This window comes from Nipponia nippon, unplaced genomic scaffold (genome assembly GCF_047370975.1).
Source record: "Nipponia nippon isolate SJK-2023a ecotype South Korea unplaced genomic scaffold, ASM4737097v1 scaffold_21, whole genome shotgun sequence".
Classification (NCBI taxonomy): domain Eukaryota; kingdom Metazoa; phylum Chordata; class Aves; order Pelecaniformes; family Threskiornithidae; genus Nipponia; species Nipponia nippon.
In genome coordinates, this window is record NW_028262338.1 from 4,203,651 (window position 1) to 4,226,937 (window position 23,287).

General features: G+C 37.2%; 1 protein-coding gene across 1 annotated transcript in view; it reads right to left on the reverse strand.

Annotated features, from left to right (window-relative positions):
* DOCK2 (dedicator of cytokinesis 2) overlaps nucleotides 1–23,287 on the reverse strand; it is a 205,902-nt gene that overhangs the window by 48,247 nt on the left and 134,368 nt on the right. Inside the window, exon 30 of the mRNA XM_087760115.1 lies at nucleotides 11,576–11,654. Within this exon, the coding sequence (XP_087616241.1) occupies nucleotides 11,576–11,654 (79 nt within the window). The remainder of the gene's footprint in view (nucleotides 1–11,575; nucleotides 11,655–23,287) is intronic.

The window sequence follows — 23,287 nt, forward strand, 5'->3', positions numbered from 1 at the left end:
GTGGGGCTGAAGGGAACCTCACGGCGACAGGAGAGGACCAGAGCTCTCGTGCTCCGCTTTGTGCGATACTCACACTTTGCTGCTTGTTGACGTGAAATCCAGTCCCGAGTTGTCAGCTCGGGAGTACTGGGGGACAAAGCTAGAGCTGAGAAGTGACCCTTCTCTGTAATCCGTTCTCAGTTCTTCATTGCAAACTCCTACTGAGACGCAGCGGCTGACAGCGACAGCCCGGGCTGGCTTAGCGCGTCATAACGCTTCAAAACGCGGCGACTGCATTGGCTGAGCACGGTGTTACCCACGCATGCCGAGAGGGCTTCAGATTGGTCTCTATACAAGGGCTACAGGAACTTAAGAGTTCATCATCTCTCATTCCACTGGTTTTTTTTCCAGAAAACACAAGGTGCCTTTCCTCTAGAAAACCTGACAGCTGCCATATTGGAAAATGTGGAAGTAATTCAGTAAGAAATTTCCAGCCATCTCACAAAGAAGAGGAGATCTGAATGTTTTTTCAGGATAAACACTGCTGCGTCCTCCTTCATACACACCTGTGAACCCAAGGCCTCTTTTGCATTAACGCCGAGCTTTTAGCCATTCATTTCTCTACAGACATCTTTGCTCAATTCTTTTTGATAATGTAGGAGAAACCTATAGTCTTTGGAAGACTTTTGAATTTCTGACAAATTATTGCAGACACTAACTGTGTTCTAGCATTTCATAAAACAGACAAGATGACAGTTTTGTTTATTTTTTTTTCTTGAAATATTATGGTGAAAGTAAGCTCAGCCCTTTGAGACCAGCAGACATAATGCCCCTCAGATAGATACTGGGTTCATTACTTTGATTTTGTAGAAAAATGGCACTTATAAACCTTTGGCATGTATGCATAATTGCAAACTACAGGTAGTTACCAGAGCTATTGAGCTAGGTTAGCTAGAAATAACCTTTCTGAACCTCTGAATAACATTTATAAGAAATGATCCATTGATTTCCAGGATATATGACATTCGCAATATGCGATGATTTTACCTCAGTAATGTTTTCTTTCACATACTAGAATACATTTCTTCGTCACTTAAAACTAAATAATTTGAAAGAAACATCTATTTTTTACTATTTTTGTGAGCCTTTTGAGTATAAACAATTTTAAACAAATGAATAGCAACTTCTGTTTTAAATAAATTGCTTAATTGGATCAACCACAGATACTGAAATTCAGTCACAAAGCACACACGGCTGCATCGTGCAATCTTAAAATTTGAACCAACATTCATGAAAATTATTCTGCGTTGCCTTTCAGCATATCACACCAGACAAATACAAATGGCTAAACAGAGGCATAAGCGGAATGTGAAGGCTAAAATTCAGAAGAACTCACCAATGGATAAGCACTAAAAATTAACTAAAGTAAACATTGCATTCTGTGGAGTCTTAACAAATATAATTTTCAGAGTTACGACTCATTCATAAATTCTGGAAGTTACAAGCACAATATTTAGGGCTTATTCCTATGGTACACAAGCTGGTTCATGACAGGTGTAGTGTCTTCTTTGAGGTGGAAGAGAGAGAATTCAGAATCTCAAAGTAAAGAATTATGAAAATCCTTCGGGACCTCTGCCAAAATTCCTTTGCATTGGTTATGTACTTCAAAAGGACAGAACAAAGGTAGAAATTTTCAGGTTAATGAAAATAAGTTTACAGAAGCTTTGAAGAAACACAGCACATCTTATAAATCAACTAAAGTTTGTTTTATTCATTTTTAGCCTTTAAAGATTTTCATGTCATAATCCCATTCTCTCCTTGTTTTTGTCGTATGCTTCTTGCTTAATGATGCAACTTAAGAAAAATAGTTTCTACTCCAGACACCTACCAGGTTGGAAAACATCCCAAACCTCTGAAATAAGGCACTCCCAAATCCAGTAAAAATTAGTTTCATGTACGCAAAATTTTCCAGAATTTCCATCCTGTGTATTTCTTTCCATTCTGAGCAATGAGTCCAAAGTCCAAAGAAATTGGCAGATGAAAATCAAAAAATCAGTTACCATAGCTCACTCTAGGAAGACCCAGCTATATGTTGGTAGAAGGATCAACGATGAACTTCAAAGTTTAAAGTTTGATAATTTTCAAATGCACAATATGATATATAATATATAAAAACATAACATTTCAAATATTGCTAGCATAGATAATACAGCTAGCTAAATTTTCTAAGGGTTGCATTATCTATTAACTTCTGCATCAGCCATCTCCTAGGTTTTTCTACAGTGTCTCTCACTATCATACATATATTTTTGCACAATACAGTGTGTATTTTTCCCTCTATATTTGTAATGCAGCGAAGCTTTTGATTTGGGGGTTTCTAACTGAAGATTTAAAAATAAAAAATAAGTTGCACAACTGTGTTTGTGATGCTAAAATAAATTTCACTACTGCTGAGTTATTAATGGTGCCTAGTGCATGCAGGATAGGAAAAACATGAAAAATAAGCATTTTCTTTTAAATCAGACTGATGCTATAATGGAATGTGGACTATGCCTTTTATAACAAAATTCTGTGGCAAGAATATAGATGATTAATATGAAATTATATTGCTATAACAGTACAGATGTAAAAATATAATCCTTTCTAATGCCCCGTAAAAATACTGCTAACAAAGGGGAAGGGTAGGAAGGAACAGGCATCAATAGCACTGTATTTTCCAAAATAGAAACTCTATGCCTGACCACAAAAAAATGGTTTCTATTTGTTCACTCTTCCCTGTCCCTAATATGTCAGAAGCTGCCATCTCCAATCAGAAACATTATAAAAGGAATGTTGCACAAAAAAAGTCATTGCAGTGAATGAAGTGGCATTAAGGGTGGCAGTGGATGCCGACCGCATTACAGTGCTGACGTGTTCAGTCGCTGAATGGAAACACTGCGCAGAGCAAGACTTCTAAAACCCAAGCTGATGGAGCCATGAGTGAAAACACTCTGTTCTCCTAGGCAAAGGTAACACCTAGCTAATGACATCAGCTCCTAACAGAAACAAAAAAAAAAAAGTCATACGAGGTCTAAATAGGTTCTATAAAGGTAAATGTGCACATTGGAAAATTTAACTGAGATTTTGAAGTGAACCATTAAACATTGTCATCTTCATTTTTGTGTTGATGGAAGACTGGTTTATGTTTAATTCAAACTAAATAAAATTAAGAGAAAAAACCCATGACTTGCAAGCTGACACACACAGAAAAAAAGAAATAAAACCTTCTTTTCTAGTTCTACATTCATAAAAATAAGGAAACTGCTGACGGTTAAGACATCTGGAAAATAGAAAAGGTCATTTAATTATTGCATTTCTGTGTAACAACAAAGAAAATGTTCATTCACATTTGAACTTATTTTTTTATTTCATACATGACTCGATGATCTTGAAGGCCTTTTCCAACCTAGGCGATTCTATGATTCTATATCCATACGGACGGGTAATTTCGGCTTCAAAATTGAACTACTCTCAAATATTTCCTTCCTTAAGAATCATTGTGAATCAAATAAATGGCAAATCAACTAGCTGGATGTTCTTCAGTATAAAATAGAAACAGGTGTACAAAGACACTTTTTCGTTGAGGTAAAGGTATTTAGACGGTTTAAGGAAAGCCACATCATCCCCTGATTATTCACCCTTATTTAACACCCTGAGGGCTACCTTTGAGATGTACATACAGTATTTTGTCTTGAAACACAGAAGTTTTCAGTCAAACAAAATCAGCATTTTTGGATTGAATAAGATGGTATAATTACTACAAACGGTAAAAGAGAAGCGTACTGAAAAGTCCCAGAATTGTTCTGTTTACCACAAATGAAATATACTTCTCAGACATTTATTGAGGATACCATGAATGTATATATTGCGTAAGTACAGACCACACAAAGTTTTTGTTATAATTAAACCCAAGAGACCAGGGTGACTTTCAGGGAACATTTTTTCCAAGACATATTCTAAAATTTGCAATATTTGTATAGGTTGGTTAAATCTCTTCTGAAGAACTCATCTCAACTCACACATCCTAAAATTTACACATGATTATGGTGCGTCTGTTCTGCTATCCTGCAAAAGCCCAGCTGCAAAGCAGTGATCTGGACAGGCTGGCTGATCTCCGCATTTGAAATTGGCAAATCCTTAAAAAATTGTTACTTGATACAAAACAGCAAAAATGTCAACATTGCAATCTCCTTTAAAATTGTATGTTGAAGACATCTGAAATCACCTGCAATGGGTGCATTTCCAAAGCAAAATTGTCTTTACTAGTGGAAGCTGGTAATGAAAAAGAGCCAGCCCTACCCTATGCCACCCCACCGCCTGCAAAAAAAAACCCCAACAAACTCCAAAGCCAACCCACAACCAGAGACACAACTTCTCTTACAACTACATAACGTGATCCTGACTAGTGAGCACCAATATGTGGCAAGTAGTGTGGCTACGGGCTGGCTGATGAGACCGTTCTGCAACCAATTAAGAGAATCCTTAGGAATATTATTAAAAATAAGTATAATATTGAGAGCAAAGACAAAAAAATAAGAGGGAAAAGAGGAAATATAAGCAATTTACAATCACACAGATAAGACTTTTTATTGACACACAATGCAACGAGTCAAATAAAAAACAAAACACCATGAAGACATATATCATCACGGTCTTCAGAAAAAAGTCTAACCTCAGACCTGCTTTCCTAACTTATTTTTTGTATTTTTCATATTTTTCTTATATACCATCAATATATCTCCTTACATTATCTTACTATGCTCATTCTGAATAAAGATTCTTCAACTGTTACACTTTCCATAGTTGCAAACCTTCAATGACATGATTTACACTTCAGTGAACTTTTTCCAGTTGGAACCATAGAACATATATCTGGAAGGACACCGGAGAGGTCAGCTAATCCAGCTGCATATCCCAAAGCAAGATCTGCTAAACTGCTTCAGACAGATGTCTGTTGAATCCAGTCTTTAGAATCTTTAAGTGAGAAATATTTCCTAGCCTTTCCAGATAATCTGTTTCAATACACAACTGTGTTTCTGTCTAACATAAATGCAAGTCAATAACCTATTTCAAATATGGAGACAGGAACAGACTATAAACTGCTAAATATTGGAAGTTTTTTTACCTATTCCAATAATTCCTACTGAAACTCCAGATTTTAAGTCTTCACGTTCCAGTTTAATTTCAGTATCGAAGAACACACATTAATGTATTATGCAAGATTCTCTCCCTGTTGGTCCTGTATCCATTCACAAGCTTAAGGTACCATGAATATTGTGAGCCCTCGTTCGTTCTTGCTTCATGGTTTACTTTCAGTCAGTCACGTAATGAAAACTCACTCTCCTCTCTAATTTTGTCTTATCAGCACAATAGTAAATATTCCGTAACAAATGCCTTTCACCTAGTCCTTTTTTTATTGTTCTAGGCTTTGCTTTATTATGACAGCGGAGAACACCTGCTGTACGCAATCTCTAATTGTGGTTTGTGATCTGAGAGTGACTGACGTACACCTGAATACATGCGGCACGTAAACTCTGCACGCAAACCTCAAAAAAACCCCAAAGAAACACACCCTCTCACCCAGCAGGCATATAATCTCAAACATCAGATGACTATTTAATTGCCTCTAAGAATAACGATTGCCAGCCCAAACAGCAGCTCTGGCACTCCCTGCCTGCCCACTGCAATGACAATCTCAGTGTCAAAGCACTGGCATTTAAAAAAGGGCTCTGCATAAATGGACTCAGTGAACCGAACTTAGCACACACTAAATGTAACAACACATCACTGCTGTGGTGAGCATAGTTTTGGTATTTGTCTCTGAGGTATAGAACAGCTTCGTCATTGAACCTATGGCTTTAAGTTTATGCATAGTTTTAAACGTAAAGATTATAACCACTGTTCATGAGATATACGATATCCTTTCGCAGGTCCTAAATGATACCACTTCTTTCCTTTCTGCCTGAATCACATAATGAGTAAAAAAAGCCATTTTGCTTTGGAAACAAGAAAAAGGCCAGGAAACTTTTTTCCTCCATTTAACAAGCTTCAACAGAGCAGCAAAAATTTCTTCATTGCTTTTGTCTAGATTTAAAACACCCTTTTGTAGTTGCTCAATTGCTTCACAGTCTACTTGGTTTGTTTGGTTAAGTTGTCTGCTATATATTGTCATGTAATCACTCAGCCAAGTGAAAAACCCTCAGATCTACTTCACTGTGCTTTAAATTGCTTTTTTAAATTTATTTTTTCAATTAAGAGTTTTCTTCAACAATTTGCTAATAATCAGATTTGGAACCACCATCCTACAAACGTACTGGTTTTCACTGGGATGGAGTTCATTTTCTTCATAGCAGCCAGTGTGGGGCTGTGTTCTGGATTTGTGCTGGAAGCAGCGTTGCTCACCCAGGGAGGGTTTGGTTCCCGCTGAGCAGCGCTCCCCCAGAGGCGAGGCCTTTTCTGCTCCTCACCCCACCCCAGCAGCCAGCAGGCTGGGGGCACAAGGAGCTGGGAGGGGGCACGGCCGGGACGGCTGCCCCCCGCTGCCCCAAGGGACATCCCACACCACGGGGCGCCACGCTCGGCAGAGAGAGCTGGGGAGGAGGAGGAAGGGGGGACGTTGGGAGCGATGGCGTTGGTCTGGCCCAGCGACCGTTACGCGTGCTGGAGCCCTGCTTTCCTGGGGATGGCCGAGCGCCTGCCTGCCCGCGGGAAGGAGGGAATGGATTCCTTGCTTGGCTTTGCTTGCGTGCGCGCCTTCTGCTTTGCCTATGAAACTGTCTTTATCTCAGCCCACGAGTTTTCTCCCTTTTACCCTGCCGATTCCCTCCCCCATCCCACCGGGGGGGGAGTGAGCGAGTGGCTACGTGGGGCTTAGTTGTTGACTAGGGTTAAACCATGACAAAACAGTATAAATCATTCACTCGTTTACAAAGAACTTAGAGAGGTAACTATTTTTTTTTTTAAATCTTCACCAATATGCCTCTCTATTTTCTCCATCCCAATGTATTCTACATCTATAGTTTAAATTACCCTTAATCAGGAATATTAAAATAGTTGCCTCTGTTTTACCTTCCAGATTCTTGAGATGTTGTTCTTGCTGCATGTGTTCCGTGATCATCTGAACTTTACTCATCCCTTTTTCTTTCAAACCAGAAAATCAACAGTACACGTACCCGTAACAGGACACTAGACTGCCTGAAGGCTGCTGCATACTAAACAACTGACCCTTGAATATACAGTTCTTGTTTTGGACTTTTTTTTTTAATGAAAATCCTTTTGTTTCACAGAAACTCTATATGCAATAATTTACCTAAGTTTTTATATCTGTAGCGGTCACTTATGTAACACAGGCATACAGCATCTTTCAAAAGTTAGATTAAATTTAGATGCACAACTCCTATTCATAGCAAGTGAAACAGCTGGACATTATTTGTAAAACAGAACAAACGAGCTCACTAAAATCTCTGTCAATAGCAGAAGCACATTTCAAGGTCACATTTTTTTCTGGAATTTGAAAAAAGAGCCCAAAGTAAAGAGTTGAGGTCAAGTTCCACTCCATGGTATGTGATTGCCTCAGTTCTGGTTTTAGGAAGCATATCCTAGATTTACTGCAATCAATATCTGGGCCATTGTTTATAGCCACGCGGGACCCACTGGGCCGTGGCTCTTTTTCCTGCGTGCTCAGCTCCTCCTGTGGCAGACTCGGGGACCTGACCACAGAGCACCTGAGGTCAGGACTGCGTGGTGGGCTGCCAGGCTCCATGGGGCTGACCAGGGAAACGAACAGGCCATGTGGTTATCAGGCTGTCGCTCTTAACAAAACTGAAAGTTATGCTACTTCCAAATTTTCTCCCAGATCAAAATAACAAAAGCAAGGCTTTTTGTCCCAATTAATAATTTTTCCGTATGCATACAAATAAAAATAGAAATACAGCTACACAGAGAGATCCCAAACTGGTTAGAAGTTTTGAACGCATCTCAATGACGTTGAGCATCCATCAATTGCCAGTTTTCCCCCACTGATACTTTTGTTGTACTGTAACATTTATTATCAAATAGTCTGAAGTGAATACTAAAGAAATAACATACCAGCATTTTTTTCCATCTGCAGACTTATTGTATCGTTTTGGGCAATGACTACATTCCCTGTGGAACATGAATGTATTGCTTATTTTCATTAAAGCAAATGTTTCTCTAAAACTAAAAAAATTCTTTTAAATACAAACACCTCAAAGAAATCCCAAAGATTTGCTCGCCTTTGAAGGAAACTGCATCTCAAAGTTTTGCTTCAGTTTCTCATCACTATTCTGTATGCAAAAAGCCTAACAATGAAGCAATGGATAAATCATAGTGGAAGTAAGCTTGATTCAGATTTTTCTTTTGCAAAGCAGCTGCTACAACAAAAGCTACTTTATGAGATTAGCCTGCTGGTACCTTAATTGCTACAATAAAAACATAAAAGCACTGCAACAGCTATGCAAAGAAGGATTGCTTGCTTGTTTATTAACTAAAAATACTCCAAAACAACTGAGGAAAACCAAATATTAAATAAAAAAGAACAAGAGTCTCAGAGGCAGAAACTGTAAAGTGAACTATTTTATAAAGTATAGAAGTTTCTCATTTACTTTGAGTTAACCACTGCTCATGTTTGCTTACAGCCAAGATATATTGATCTAAAAATAAATAAATAAATATATATATATACACATATATAAATATATATATATATATATAGTTTCTCTCCTTTTTGTCATTTGCTCACTTTCTAGTGATGCAGAAAAATTTTCATAGACTATAGCAAATGACTTTGGCATCCATGCTATTGGAGAACAACTCAGGTAAGTGCAATCCACGTGAAAAATTACACCTCCAAGACCAAACTTTCCACAGCCAGAAAGGACAGGACAGAGAGACGTGGATTTATACTGCAGAGTAGGAAGATTTAAGCTATGACTTCAAAAGACAAAGTTTTTATTAGAAAAATTAGTTGAAGTTATTCCTCCTTCCACCCCTTACTATTTGTTCCTGCCCATTATGCCTCAGTGCTTTAGAGAAAATTTTGTAACTTTAAGGATAATACAGTACGTTTAAGAAAGACATAGGCTACTCTCTTACCATAAAAGGCTCTAGAATAGTTAGGCAAAGTTCTTGTTCGAAATTATTTGGATAAAGTTGATCCTCAGAAAACGAAGAATCATAGAATGGTTTGGGTTGGAAGGGACCGTAAAGATCACCTAGTGGCAACCCCGCTGCCATGGGCAGGAACACCTTCCACCAGACCAGGTTGCTCCAAGCCCCAGCCAGCATAGCTAGTTTAACAAAAATTAGGTAGCAGCATGTAAGTCTACCTGCACCTGGTAACATACATTGGCCAACCGAGAAGGTCCACTAAAGGACCTCTCCAGTTTCTCATTTCAGTTAATAACATTTTTAGTTTTAAGTGCTTCTCTATATTCAAGTTTTCACAGTCTGAATAGTTGCAAGACACTGATTAATAGATTATTTTTTTCTAAATGTAAATATGAACAACAGTAAAAGAACCTTTAAAACATTAAAATCTTCAGCTATCAATTATCTGAATATGTATAGATAATAGTGGGAAATCAAATTTTAATTTTCAATTTAGAAAATTAGACAGTATGCTTTGCATTATTCAGACCTCCTTTAGTCCAGCACCAGCTTTTGAAATGGGTATATTTAGGGTACTGTTAGAAGGTTTTCAGCGCTTTTATTCATGGAAGAAAAGTCCCTGACCTGTACTTTTAAGTCTGCTGCGAAAACTATAAGGGTACTACAATTCTTTAGATGGAACTACTTATTTGCTATAACATTGTTTAGCTTACTCAAAGCCTCCAGATACTTGACAAGTCATGAATAAAAGAGCAAGCATTAATACATTCCCTTGAACAACACGGTTCAGTGTTGAACTACAACGTCCCTGGTTGTTTGATAACACTCTGGAATGCACCGAATTGCCCCAGGAAACTTCTCTGAAATGCAAGTGCCAGGTTTAGACCGCTGCTTTAACATTTGAAAGAGGCAGTGAACACCTTAATAAAATTTTGACAGATACACAGTCTTTGTAGCAGTCTGCGTGTTTTTGGTAGCCCACACGTACTGGTGTCCACCAGACCTATTTTATTTGCATTTAAAAATTACTGACACATTGTGCAGTAAAAATGATCAAGCGTTATAGAAATGATAGGTTACGAATTGGTTGTTAATAAATTGAAATAGCCTAAGAGACATTATATAATAAGTATATTAAGGATTTCAGAGTTTCCAGCAGGGATATTTACTAAAAAGAAATTTTGTCACGAGAAACATCTTTCCCTATGATTCAAAAATCTTAATTAACGTTACACATATATAAATCACACCTTTTGAAGGTGCAAAATTTTTAATGAGATAAATGAGGAAAAAGCTCTACATTTCATACTTCAGGACCACTGTAACCGAGTATGAACCGAATGTTTTACCTTTCTTTTTACTGTTGTCTTTTGAACTCTTACTGTGTAACCACTTAAATAACAGCTCTCTAGCTATTTGTGACTGAGGTATTTTATGTTAAGGACCGAGACACCAATACCCAAACAGTTTTTCGCGTAGTAAGCCTAAATATTCACATGCAGTAGAGAAGAATCACTTAAACCAGATTGCAAGTTGCAAGATTAACCATAAACCATAAAACCCAAGAAATCAAGAAGGCAGAGCCCTGAACTTTCTCTGAACTTCACCATTAGGATCAATAAGTTATTATCCACTGAACAGATTCGATTTTTGTAATCAGGAAGCGCTTCTGAACTTAAAACATTTAACTACAGTTAATATAAAGAGTGAAATGGAATAATTTTTCATACTATACTTTGTTAGTGTGTTTTGTATCTATAGCACATACCATAATCAGGCAGCATTTAGTGACAAATCCTGATTCTAAAACTGTGTTTACATTTTAATAACAGTTTAATGAACGTGAAAACTACGGACATTTTCATCTGAAGCAAGCCAAACATAGTAAAACGCATGACCAGTCAGTTAAGTTATAAAGAATGATATTGAGCAAACTAAAAAATAAACCCTGATTTTAAATTATTTCAGAAAGAACTACTAAAAAATAAAGGAAAATAAATAAAGAAATAAAGATGGACTTATCAGGGAAGACTGCCAGTTAAAAATAAATTCTAAGTGCTAAATACTCTAGGAATCAAACAAAGTTAAGCTCCTTCTGCCCTACATACATAGGAGTGACATTGTAAAGGCTACGTGCATTACATCAACGATTGTCTTTCTGAATACACTTGGCTGGCTAAGAAAAAAAAATCAGTTTTCTGCTTGCCAGTTCTGAGAGAGTCACAGTACAAAATACTCTGTTTGCGTGCCTTATCATAAATAATCAAAGTACAATTTTCATGTCATATCAAAGACAGCCTAATCCTGCCAAACCCAAATCAACAGCCGTTTTGATACTGATATAAAGAACCAGAAGGGGCTCTGACAGACCAGAACGATCGTACCTGCACATACTACCTTGACTCGGCTAAAAAGCCTAAACACTTACTTGGACTTCAAAATTCATATTCTCCAGAAATTTCTGGTTCATTGTCTCTGCAAATTTGTTGATGGCTCTCAAGAACACCCTAAAAAAGAAAAGCAATGATACAGATAAATGAATGTAATCTCTGGGAATCTATTCCAACCATGTGTGATACTGATGGAAACACATTTAAAGATTGAGCACGCTAGAAGAAGCAAAGTTCACACACACATGAACACAGCAGATGACATTCTGCGCAACGGTATGTTATTTATAGTCTGTTGTACATAAAAAAAATTAAGCACATGATTGTCAAAAAGTTTCTTGATCTCCATTGAAAAATTCGGACAACAGAATTTCTTTGCCTCCGCTGCACACTGCATTGCATTTTTGAGAAAACAGAGAGAGCAATTCTTTCAAACACAATTTTACCTTCCATGTGACAAAACCGCATCATTTACAAGAGTGTTATTGCCTCCTCCTCATGGGTTTGACAGCTAAAAGCGTTCCTTGTACTTATATTATTAGTTAGGAGCTGCCACTGCATTTTCCCAATTAAAAGATATTAAGCGCAGCTTTTCGGTTTTCTCACAGGTGGTGAGGGGAGGATGACACCTCCGCCCATCTTCTTCTTCAGGTTGATTATAAAAACACATTCAAACCTGAGTCAACATACAGTTATTTCTTTCAAGAGTGTGAACATTATCCCTCTAGCTTGAAAAGCAGCACCTGTTTATGCTTGTTATTAACGCAGCAAGATTAAGTCACATTTGTAAAGCTAATTTCTTTGTCTAACTTTCCAGCACAGCACGTTTGTAAACAAGAATCAATTGTATCTCTAAATATTTATAAAGTTAATTTAAATAATTCAGTTTCATTCAATCTACAGTTGTTAAAACAAGCGATCCATTTTCCTGTGCTTCCTAGGGAAAATTTTAAAAAGTGTTAAGTTGAAATATTTCTATGGGAATATATCTATTTGAAAACATATTTCTGTGGGAAACACATACTGCAACCTGAAAGAGGGGAACACAAGATAAAAACAATCCTAACTGTTCAAATACAATGACTGACTGTCAACTAGCTATTACCGATCAGGAAGAAGATCTAATAGTTACAACAGACAAGTCCACAACCCCCCGCCATCTTAGTGTTTAGTAGCAGCAGAAAAAGCCATAACTCAATAATTAGAATTATTAGCAAAAGATTAAGAGACCACAGGATATCCATATGTTACTGTCAAAGGAATGTTGGATTCTGAGTGGTGTTCTGGTCTCCCATCTCAAAAAGATAAACAAACACAAAAAGTAAAAAAGAGAAAAGAAAACAAGCAAATAAATGTGACAAAGAAATGATCAAACACATTTAATGGGTTGTGCCCGAGACCTGGAGTCCTTAATCAGGGGATACTACGCGACTGAGGAGGGATATGGTAGAATCTATAAAATCAAAAGCACCGTGGAGATGAGAGACTTATGTTCACTGTTAATCACATAAGCATTGGAGAGCACTGAAAAAAATCAGAATGTGCATTCACAATAAGCAAAAAGAGGGAGGTTTTAGGCTGGTCTTGCTTAGCTACGCAACTCATTTCTACAGGATGCTGTGAATGCCTGAATTTTATACTGGCTCAAAAGCGAGGAGACACATCAAAGACAAAAATGAAAAATGAAGGGAGTACGAAACGTCACTGGCGGCTACGAGAACACAGCAAACAGCGTTACTTCGCAGCCCTGTTCCCTAGGCAGCTCTTTATGAGCCACTACCAGAAACAGAATAGTCAGTGACACGAATATTAGTCTCGCCACCAAAAAAAAAAAAAAAAAAATTGGCAAGGGCTAAATTCAGTTTCTTAGTGAGGGAGGTAAAGCAAAAGTTCAGTTTTTGCCAGGCTTATGACAGGGAATCCTACTCAACCACTACGCAATAGTCCAAAGCAGCACACTGCTCCATTAGGGCACCAACCTGACTGGCTAGACTGAAACCCTTTGTTATGATTATGGTTTTCCATGAGGAAAAAATTCTTTGTGAAAACCTAAAGAATATTTTCTTTCCATCCACATAACATTCCTCTGTAATGTTGATGTGATCAAAGAAATAAAGTCATTTACACATGGTATTACATCTTGCCAAGTCCTTTTTTTCAATGTTATCAGAGGGATACTACAGTTGTAATTACTACGGTAACTGTGGCATTGGAAGGTTATGGACTTCTAAGGGTGCTGTGTTGCTCTGCTGCATCATCCCACACATTCAGATGAGCTTCAGTCTAGGGCACAGTCTGATCTAATCTTCTAACGCTAGCTCAGCTAATCTTGCCAGCTGAATTAAGGGCCTGATCTGTGAAATGCTGAGTGTCATCGAATCATCTCAAGTTCAAGAAACCTGATTTTGCTCAATACTGCTCTTGCAGGCTATCACCACTCTCCTAAACAACCTCTGTGTCATCACAGAATCGCCCTGTGTATCCACTGCAATTTTAGCCTAAGTAGGTCTGAACAGGCTATTGTACTTTCTTTTCAGCCTTTTATGTGATCAACTCTTATTCTGGAAAATGCAATTTCCTCTGCAAGCTGCCCCACGCTACCCAGAAGAAAATAAACACATTCTTCCCTAACGCTTCACTCACATGGGTACATTTATCTCTACAAAACTGCCTGATGCTTGACACAAGCAGTTTACTATTTGGAAAAAAAAGGGGATTCTAAAAGGAATGGTCTACTTTAGACAGCACAAAAAAAAATACACAGCTAGGCAGAATCATGGACACCCACGTGTTGTTCTGTCTGTCAGCATCCCCATTACTCTTCCGAGTAGGAGTTTTGGGTCAAGGCCTTTTTAGCATCATGTCTTTTCTGTAGAACTATATTGCTCTAGATTCTCCTTTGATTTACAAAGTATATTTCTTGCCAACTCATGTAATCAAGTTCTTCAGCTCCAGCTGCTCAGAGAGCAGCATTTCCCTTCCCTCAGAAAGTCTTTTGTTGGGGTAGGAGGGGGTGTCCTCCGTTTTTGAGACTTCTGTTTCCCAACTTCTGCGTATTTCCACACTACTCCAGCACCTATGGTGAAACATGCCAGCTAAATATCCTGTTCGGGCAGAATCTGGTATGGTGCTGATAATTCGTCTTACGTTAAAAAACTCCCACGCTTTCAGGTACTTTGTCCTTTAGCACAGAAACATGCAAGATACAGTAGAAATAACTATAACTTAAACACACGTGAAATTTATTAGTGCAAATCTATTTCATAATGTGGACACATTTCCTGTGTGTCATATTTTAATTTTTTTGTGAAAAGCTTGTGGTTTAATGTTAGCCATACATAAAAAGTCCCAAGGACACCTGAGAAATACTGAGGTAATGTCCAGTAAAAATTACTGATACTATTAAAAATATTTACAGGATTCTATATAATATAATGATATGTAAGCTATCTTCTGTGAATATCCCTTTCATTCTCACAGATATTTTTATCTGACATACTGAAATGACACATTTGCAGGAAGCACACAATACTCGCAGGCTGTCAAGTTCCAAATATTTTCATGCGTTTCTATTTTGCCTAAAGGGTGTATCTATTTCTGTCATTGGAAGCCACTTAGGCAGTAGGTTTGAATTCTATTCCTGGCTCCTGCCAATGCCATACTGTCCTACCTCAATGATTGCATTTCTATATGCCTCAGTCTCCCCTTTCACCAAAAAGGGGTATTAATTAACTAGCCACATGTATAAAGCTAAACGGGTATTTATAAAACACTTTGACATTTTGATGAAAACAAGAGGAAAATATAATTTTAACTATTACTGAGAGCATATTCCTGTTTAAAGAACTAAACATGTCTCCAAGAGGAGTTAAAGTCATTTGACTGGAGAAGTCGTCATTCCTTACATGATTATTCGTAACATCAGTCATCAATTATAAGTTACCTAATGGAAAAGATACAGCTAGAAAAGAGATGGTAGCAAGCGTGCCCCAGCACAGCTCAGAAAACCCCAGTATGTACTGGCTGACTTCAGAAGACATTATCGAGAAAAATTACTGAAAGGTATTATCATGTCACAGTGTAATGCAACTTAATTTCCCTTGTTTCTATAACAGATCATTGGAGCTTACCTTTTCTCTGAACCTGGGGAGTGCTGCTCAGTTTTGCTTTGCAAGTTTAGACTGATCTAGGCTGGCCAAAGGGCAGGATCCCGAGTTCTCATACAGATAATACCATTAGGTGTTTTTTCTGTTTAATCTTATCCTCTTGTCATATCTTCCTTTAATTTTAATCAGCACACAGGGCTACAAATAAGTTCTTTCAGGTGTTTAATTATGGTAACTTTTCTACAGTTACTTAACATGGAATTAGTTTCTCATCAGTTTAAATAATTATATTCCAAAATAGCTGAAATTCCTTTACCCACAATAATTTCTGTTATATTTCCCGAGTTTATGGGGATTGATGCTTCTGATTTGCAGTTCATACCAATATCTTGGGCCTGAAGATTTATGAATGATCTTCAAAGGCCAAAGTCTCTGGGCTTAATCTGGGTATAAAAAGGCAAGGGTTTGGCTTAGGACAGCAACAGAATCACCATGGTTCAACCGCTGCTCTCTCTTTTACCTTTCTAAACTTCCTGCTGCTTCTGCTTTGCTTTATTGTATTGTCCGAGAAATTTCTTTCAAATTTTCGCTTGAAAGAAAGCCCAGTGAATAGAAGCCTATGCACCTGTACTTAGTTTCAAATACTTCGAAGTATGTTCTAAATAGGGATAGAACAGTACTGTAAGTAACATATGTAAGTAATTTAAGAGAGACAAAGCTGAAAATTTATAAATCATCCTAAGATAAAAATTTTATTTCAAACTGATTCTCCCTCAAACAAAATACAATAGAGGGGCTAAGATGGAGCAAAGAGACAACTTTGTATTCATAAACAACATGTTGTTAATCAAAGTAGGATTTCAAGGCTATTCCTTAGAAGTCAATGACTCTCTATTAAACAGTAAAATAGGTCTGCACGTTGTCCTTGCTTTTGAAGTGCAAATAGGTGATAAACCTAAAATATAGATCTGGAACTCTAAGTTATTTTTAGCAAATAAGTTAGAATTAGTGCATCAGCTCCTTGCAGCATAAAACAAAGAGATGATTACAGGGAAAAAACCAAACCAAAACAACAACAAAATACCAAACAAGAAACTTAAATTGACATTGCCTGTTCTTAGGTGGCTTTGCAAAAGCTGGCTTTTTTCTGCACCTAGTTTCAGACATAGAACACTTCTGGGTCCACAAAATTACGTTGGGAAAGTTGCCTAAGTCAGGTACAGAATTATAAATCTTCCCAAAATCACGAACTGACCTTTCCTCACTTTTACACATGAATTCTTTTAAAGCAGTGGTCCAACAGCAGTGAGATGCTCTTCGATGTCTTTTCCAGTTCACAAGACTCTAAAATTTGGGAGTTCACTGCTTCAATTTTGAGATGAGTAATCCAGATACTGAGTAGTCCAGATACTGAGGTGAAGGCTGAATTAGTTCTCTTAGGTATTTATGAGCATCAACTCAAACTCACGTTTGCTATGTCTTCTAAAGCTATGATTACATTGATGTAATGTCAGGTGGAAAAAAATAATCAAATACAAACTTCTAGTGGATAATCAGACACAGAAAAATAGAGATAAGCTTTAAAAGAACATTATTTCCTGCGGCGTTGTGAAAGCTCTTACTGAAAGGAAACCATTAAAATGCTGGAATATACTTTTTTTTTAAAATCATGTCTGAAAACCAATGAAGACATGGAGACTTTTTAAAACTCAGAACTTCTTCCCACAAACCCTAAGTGCTTTTCCTTCAGAGAATTCGGTCCACAAATTAAAGTCAGGAGGAGTTACACTAACTTCAGTTTGGCAGGTGTTTTTTTTTGTAGTCCCCGAAGGCTGATCAATCAGCACTTTCACCACTGAATCCTCTACTTGAGCAGATGAGGAGTATGAGGGGAGCTCTTTCAAAGCCTAGGAGATGCACTGACTATTGTTTTGGAGATCTTTTCTGAGTTCTGATAGACATGGTCTTGCCAGTATGCCAATTATATGAAATGTGGAGTAGGGAATAGCAGAGCTGAAATAATACTCCCACATAATTTATATTGCCTTGATAGTAGCATAATTTATATTGCCTTGATAGTAGCATCTGCATAAAATGCTTTGCGGAAGACATCTGATAGGTATTTTAACATGAAATAAGCACAAAGGAAAAGCAGCTGAAGTCAACTGATTCTCTTGTAGGCTTCTGTCATCTTTCCTCTTCCTTCTTGTGTGCAAAGCTAGAAGAAGGCACATTAAATAAAGAGGAGACTAGTGAAGTGGGTCAGACCCAATCCCAAATGCTGATCTTTGTCAATGACTGAAACAGCGATCAGCAATTATAAACTAAACCTGGAAGATATAAAATACACAGAAGAGAGATCAGACAAGCAATCAGTGCGACTGGCGAGATTAAAAATACACATTTACTATTTCAGTGACCAAAACAGAACAGCAGGAGAAAGCCTGAGAAAACAGGTGAAAAGTTAATGACAAAAATCTTTACAAGGCAACAGCAGAAATTGTCTCCTAATAACGAGGCAAGCTATCATTGATTTAGAAATGAAGGGCAATGCAAGATGGAAACACTATTTAAAAACCTTGTAGCTATGTGAAACCTAGTTATTAAGAGCACAATAATGGCAACACTTAGGAAGCAATCCACTTCCATGGTAACTGGAAAAATATGGCCAGTGGTGCAAAGAAAGTAGTATAATTTAATCATATTTCTCCCCTGTGTCAATTCAGTATCACTACAGACTGAAGAATCATTTTTTTTGTACTATTGATATCGAATTCTAATGATAAAGCAATTGTCATTTTCCTGAATTCTTTTTCAATGTACAGCCAGAGAGTCTATCCAAATAGCATGGTCAGAAAATAACTGCTTAAAAGTAACTGCTATCCAGCTTCTCTTGTCTCAATTATCAATTGTTTGTTATGTACAATTCATTTTCTTTATTAGTATTATTTGAAAACTTACCTTGAATATCTACGCCAAGCATACAAAAATAATACATGCTATAATGTACCAGAGTTAATCTGGCAGCAGTACAAAAGCAACACCTAGAGAAAGACAAGAATGAGCAATTGCTTTGATGCTACACAACCGAGGTTTCCATCTGAGATCTCTGGACTTTGCCAAGTCTCTTTGTATGTAGCTTTTCCTTCAGCATCTACCTAAAGCATGTTTTCAAGACTGCTTATCTCCCCATTAGGAACCGAAATACATTTTCAAAACTGCATATTAGGTACACATTTATGCCAACCTGTTTTGAAAATGGGATGTTTAGCATGCTTTAAGAAACGCTGAAAACTAAGCGTACAAAAAGCTGTCATACGGGACTCTAAGTAACTTAGTTTGAAAGGTATCTTCAGTAATTTTCCTTATATTGTGAGTATCTCCTCACTTTAGCCTACTCTCCTTTTTTGTACGTTCCAGCTAATTGTTTGCGGAGCAGAAATATTCTGAATTAAAAAAAAAAAATAATCACATGGTGTCTTTGGTGCTAGATCAAGTCTGGGCATAAGGTACAAAGCTGAAACCCAGTTAGTATACACGAATGTAATGACTTACCACAGTTATATCAGGATGTCACGCGTTAATAAAAGCTCTCATGGCCTTCACTTCTGAAGTGAAGTGAAATTGTGAAATTTCTTCTCCATTCTTCCACTGATTTTTGTTTTCACCTGTTGACGCTAATTTACCTGTACTGTAATATTTGTACATATCATTTAGTCTTCATTTCTATATATGTAAGAATGGTGCAAAGGTGATACTTTGGTAAACATATTTTCACGGATGTTTCTAGGGCCTATTTCCAGAAATACTTTTATTATTTCACACCTCAAAGGATTAAAATTGGAAAATTATATGAAACTAATGGATGACACTGCGGATAATGCTATCTCTGGGGTTTTGGGGTTTTGTTTTGTTTTGTTCTTTATAAAGTAGCTCTGTATTTTATTCCTAATCTCACCATAAAACTTTAAAGATAAAATGTAGGATTTGAGCTTTGTTTTTTCTTTCCCGTTACATAAGCTTTCTGTATTTGAAATCCCTTCTCTATACATGCATTATATTCTAACATAGTCCATGTACTTTTGATTTTTCAGCTATTCTTGTTGAAAATATTTATCAAGTGAATACCTTTTATCTAGAATACGTAATTTCTTTACTTTTAGGGAAGCCTAGCTTTTTCTGAAGCTAAAAATATGATCTGTAATTACAGGTACTATGCATCTGCCTCTTGTCTACTTGCTGCTCACTTGAGCTTACTACTTTACAGCCAAAACTGTATCAATACAGAAGAAGTTGCATTGAATCAGCAGATTATGACTTTTTAAAAAGATCATTATGCAGCAAATGCATAATACACCAGCAGGGCTATTTTGTGATGTTGCTGTTTAAAAATATGAAAATTACTATTCAAAATAATGTTAAATATGAGAAAATTGTATATATTTAATTTCCTGAAAATCTCTTAAGATATGAAGTGCTGGCCAAAGTTACTCATCAGAAAGGGTAACACAGAAAGATTGCTCAATAGCATTTACAACACCTGATGCAAATTATGAACATTGAATTTGTATTTTCAGTCTTTTCTGTAGTGACATATTTAGAACAGTTTATGTGGATAATCTCTTCATTATTTTTTTTACTCATTTGCACATATGTTCTACAGAGTGGAAAATACTACTCATTGTCTTAATCCCCAAATGTTTTACTAAAATTAAAATACCTGAAAACATACAAAAAATATTTTATAATAGACCACACAGCAAAGAACCTTAGAGATTTCTTTATGCAAGTCCAAGATGTATCTGGAAAAATAAGTTTATCTTGCTGACTTTCTGAAAACACCAAACTAACAAGTTGTTTTTCCGTGTTGAGTTGTTCTTTCTACTGAAGACTTTGGTTTTAGTTCAGGAGACCTCATACTCTAGAAGCAGGAGCATCCTCGCAGTCAATACCAAGAAAGATGAGATACTGTGCAGTGGGAGTGGGAAAGGGATATCTCACAGCATGTTTTCTCTCTGCATTTTAGATAAAGGACTAAAAGACTGCAGTCAAAAAGTAATAGGCATCCATTGTGTACCACGACTGCGATATGCAATAGCCTATCTCGCTGAGCGGATGATCTGCTGCAGTCACCACATAATTAAGTGTTTAGATTCTTGGTAAGCAGGTAATTCCACAACACGGGTACCAACAAGCAACATGCAGAGTCAGTGCAGAACAAGCATCGTGTAGTATTTGGTGCTAGAAAGATGCAAGTGATTGAAAAGCAGGGTTACATCAAGCACCCGACTCAAACACCTACAGATGGAAGAGATGTTCTCTGCTAGGCTTTTAACCGACATCACACACTAAATGACTCAGCCAGCCAGACCACCCACAGCTGGAAGCGTAACTCTCCGTGGAAGTAAATTTACAACCCACAGTGAAACAACTGCCTCTTCTCTTTATCTATCTGCCTTATTCCATTTTCCCAGGACTAACCTTATGCCATTTGCCCTATTACGCTGACTTTTGTAGGGACTGAGAAAGACAACTAGGAAACGAGTTACCTAGCTTTAACAGAAAGGAGGCAGAAATCTGAGAACACCGAGACACGGCGTACCAAATACCCCAGCAAGACAAACAATAAATAAATAAGATGTCCTTTGCCTCTGAAAGGGACTTTATATTAACAGGGAAATTGCATTTCAGCAAGGACATTTTTTAGTCTCATAGCAAAAACAAACTGTCCAAGGACACATCTTATTACTACACATGATTAAAGCAATGACTGAACAGTACAAACTGTTTGAACTTGTTGTAATACTTCATTTACCCTTTTGTGCACATGTGCATAAAAGAATATTCTCATTAGACATTTATACTTGTTGCTTAAAACACTTTTTCATATATTGAAATTAAAATTCTGCAATATGCTATAAGCCTATGCGTAAATGCATTCTGACCCCCTGAAAATTCAAGCCCTTAAGAAAAAGAACTGCATTTCTGTCAAGTATGCCTAGGCCAGTCAAAGGTCGCCAGAGGAAAATGAGATCAAAGGAAGGAGTTACTGGGATACGACAGATCAGCCTTCTAAATTCTGCCTTATTTGTGCAAAATAAACTGCAACACTGTCATCCAACCTTAGCTACATAAATGAATCTTAACTCCCAATACATCTTTGAAAAACAAGAGTTAAAGTTACCTGAACTACTTGTAATTTTTTTCCTCTTAGGAATAAATAAATAAATAAATAAATGCCCCTTTTTATTCTCTGCAAGACAAATAATGAGCCAGGCAATGTTTTAAGCAAACTGTTAAAGCATAGCTTAATAGAATAAATCTGAGTTTTCTTCTGCATTTCTTACGAGAGCAGAACGACTTCATATTAATAATCAAAGTTGAGGAGGATTTTTTTTTCCTATTTGCGTAATTAAAATAGTATTCCTGATTTTAAAATCTCATCACAGTTGTTATAAATTGAACGCAACATTACAGCACCAGCTGGAGTAAAGGATAACATGTACTCTTATCAACTGAATTTGTGTACCTTGTCTATAGTCAGATCCATTAGTGTCTGTGAATAGTCACAACACCCACTAACACGAATACATATATCACAGCATCAAATATTTCCAGAACATGAAAATATGACAAGCTTTCACTTCCACCAACAGAGAGATGGAAAACGGAGAAGCAGTTCTAATATTTGAATTAATTCGGGGGTTTTCTCCCTTCCAACTTGAGATATTCTATGATTCTATGAAATCTAGTGAGCTGGTAGTAGCAATACAGTTTGTAGCATCTCTCCCATAAATACTTAAGCTTCTTGCTTGAAAAAGGCATGTTTCCCTACTTCCTGCCAACTGTTCGGTTTGCCTTCTCTCCCAAACTATTATAGATACCGTTCTTGAATAATACACTTAAATTGTGACTACCAGCTGTTCAGGTTTTCTCTTCAGAAAATTTAAAAGAAAAAGCAGTCCAACAGCCACTGAATTTGTTAGGTGTGCTTGTTACTTAAAGACTGAGACTGCAACTTGAAAAATTCCGTCTCCTCATAATGCACAAAGCAACATTTTGTCGAGTTTCACAGCACAATAGTATAAGCAGCTACTTCTTCTGAAAAGACTTTTTCCATTCAAAGGTAGAGTTGTTCAGAAACATGCAGATGTATTGTGTGGAAAACATGTTTTTCAGAAGTCATGTTTAACAGAGCCATTCACAGATGATCTATGAAAAAAACCCAGGTCTGGAATCCCTACTGTCCCTTTCTTAAAAAGAAATCCCTACAGTCCCTTGCTAGGTGACAAGTAGGAACCCATTCTGCCTCATTCGGCTGGTTGGCCAGGACCTAATGGTACCAGCAGAACGCACAGTTCCTGGTAGTCTGAGAAATGGTGAGGTACCCGGGGATGCAGGTGGCACCGATCTGAAGCCATAATGAGATTTTGCCAAATTAATAACGCTGCTCCAACATGTGAGCTACATGAGAACCAGGTCTTGAGGGTGTTACAAAGCAGTTCATCAGCAAATAAGCAGCTATTTTTAGTATGTATAATGAAAGAAAATTGGCAACATTTCCAGCTGTTTTGCCAAATACCTGCAGCGCTAAACCTTTCAAGTTAGACTTAAAAGGGGCTGGGGAACACTTGACTCCGACAG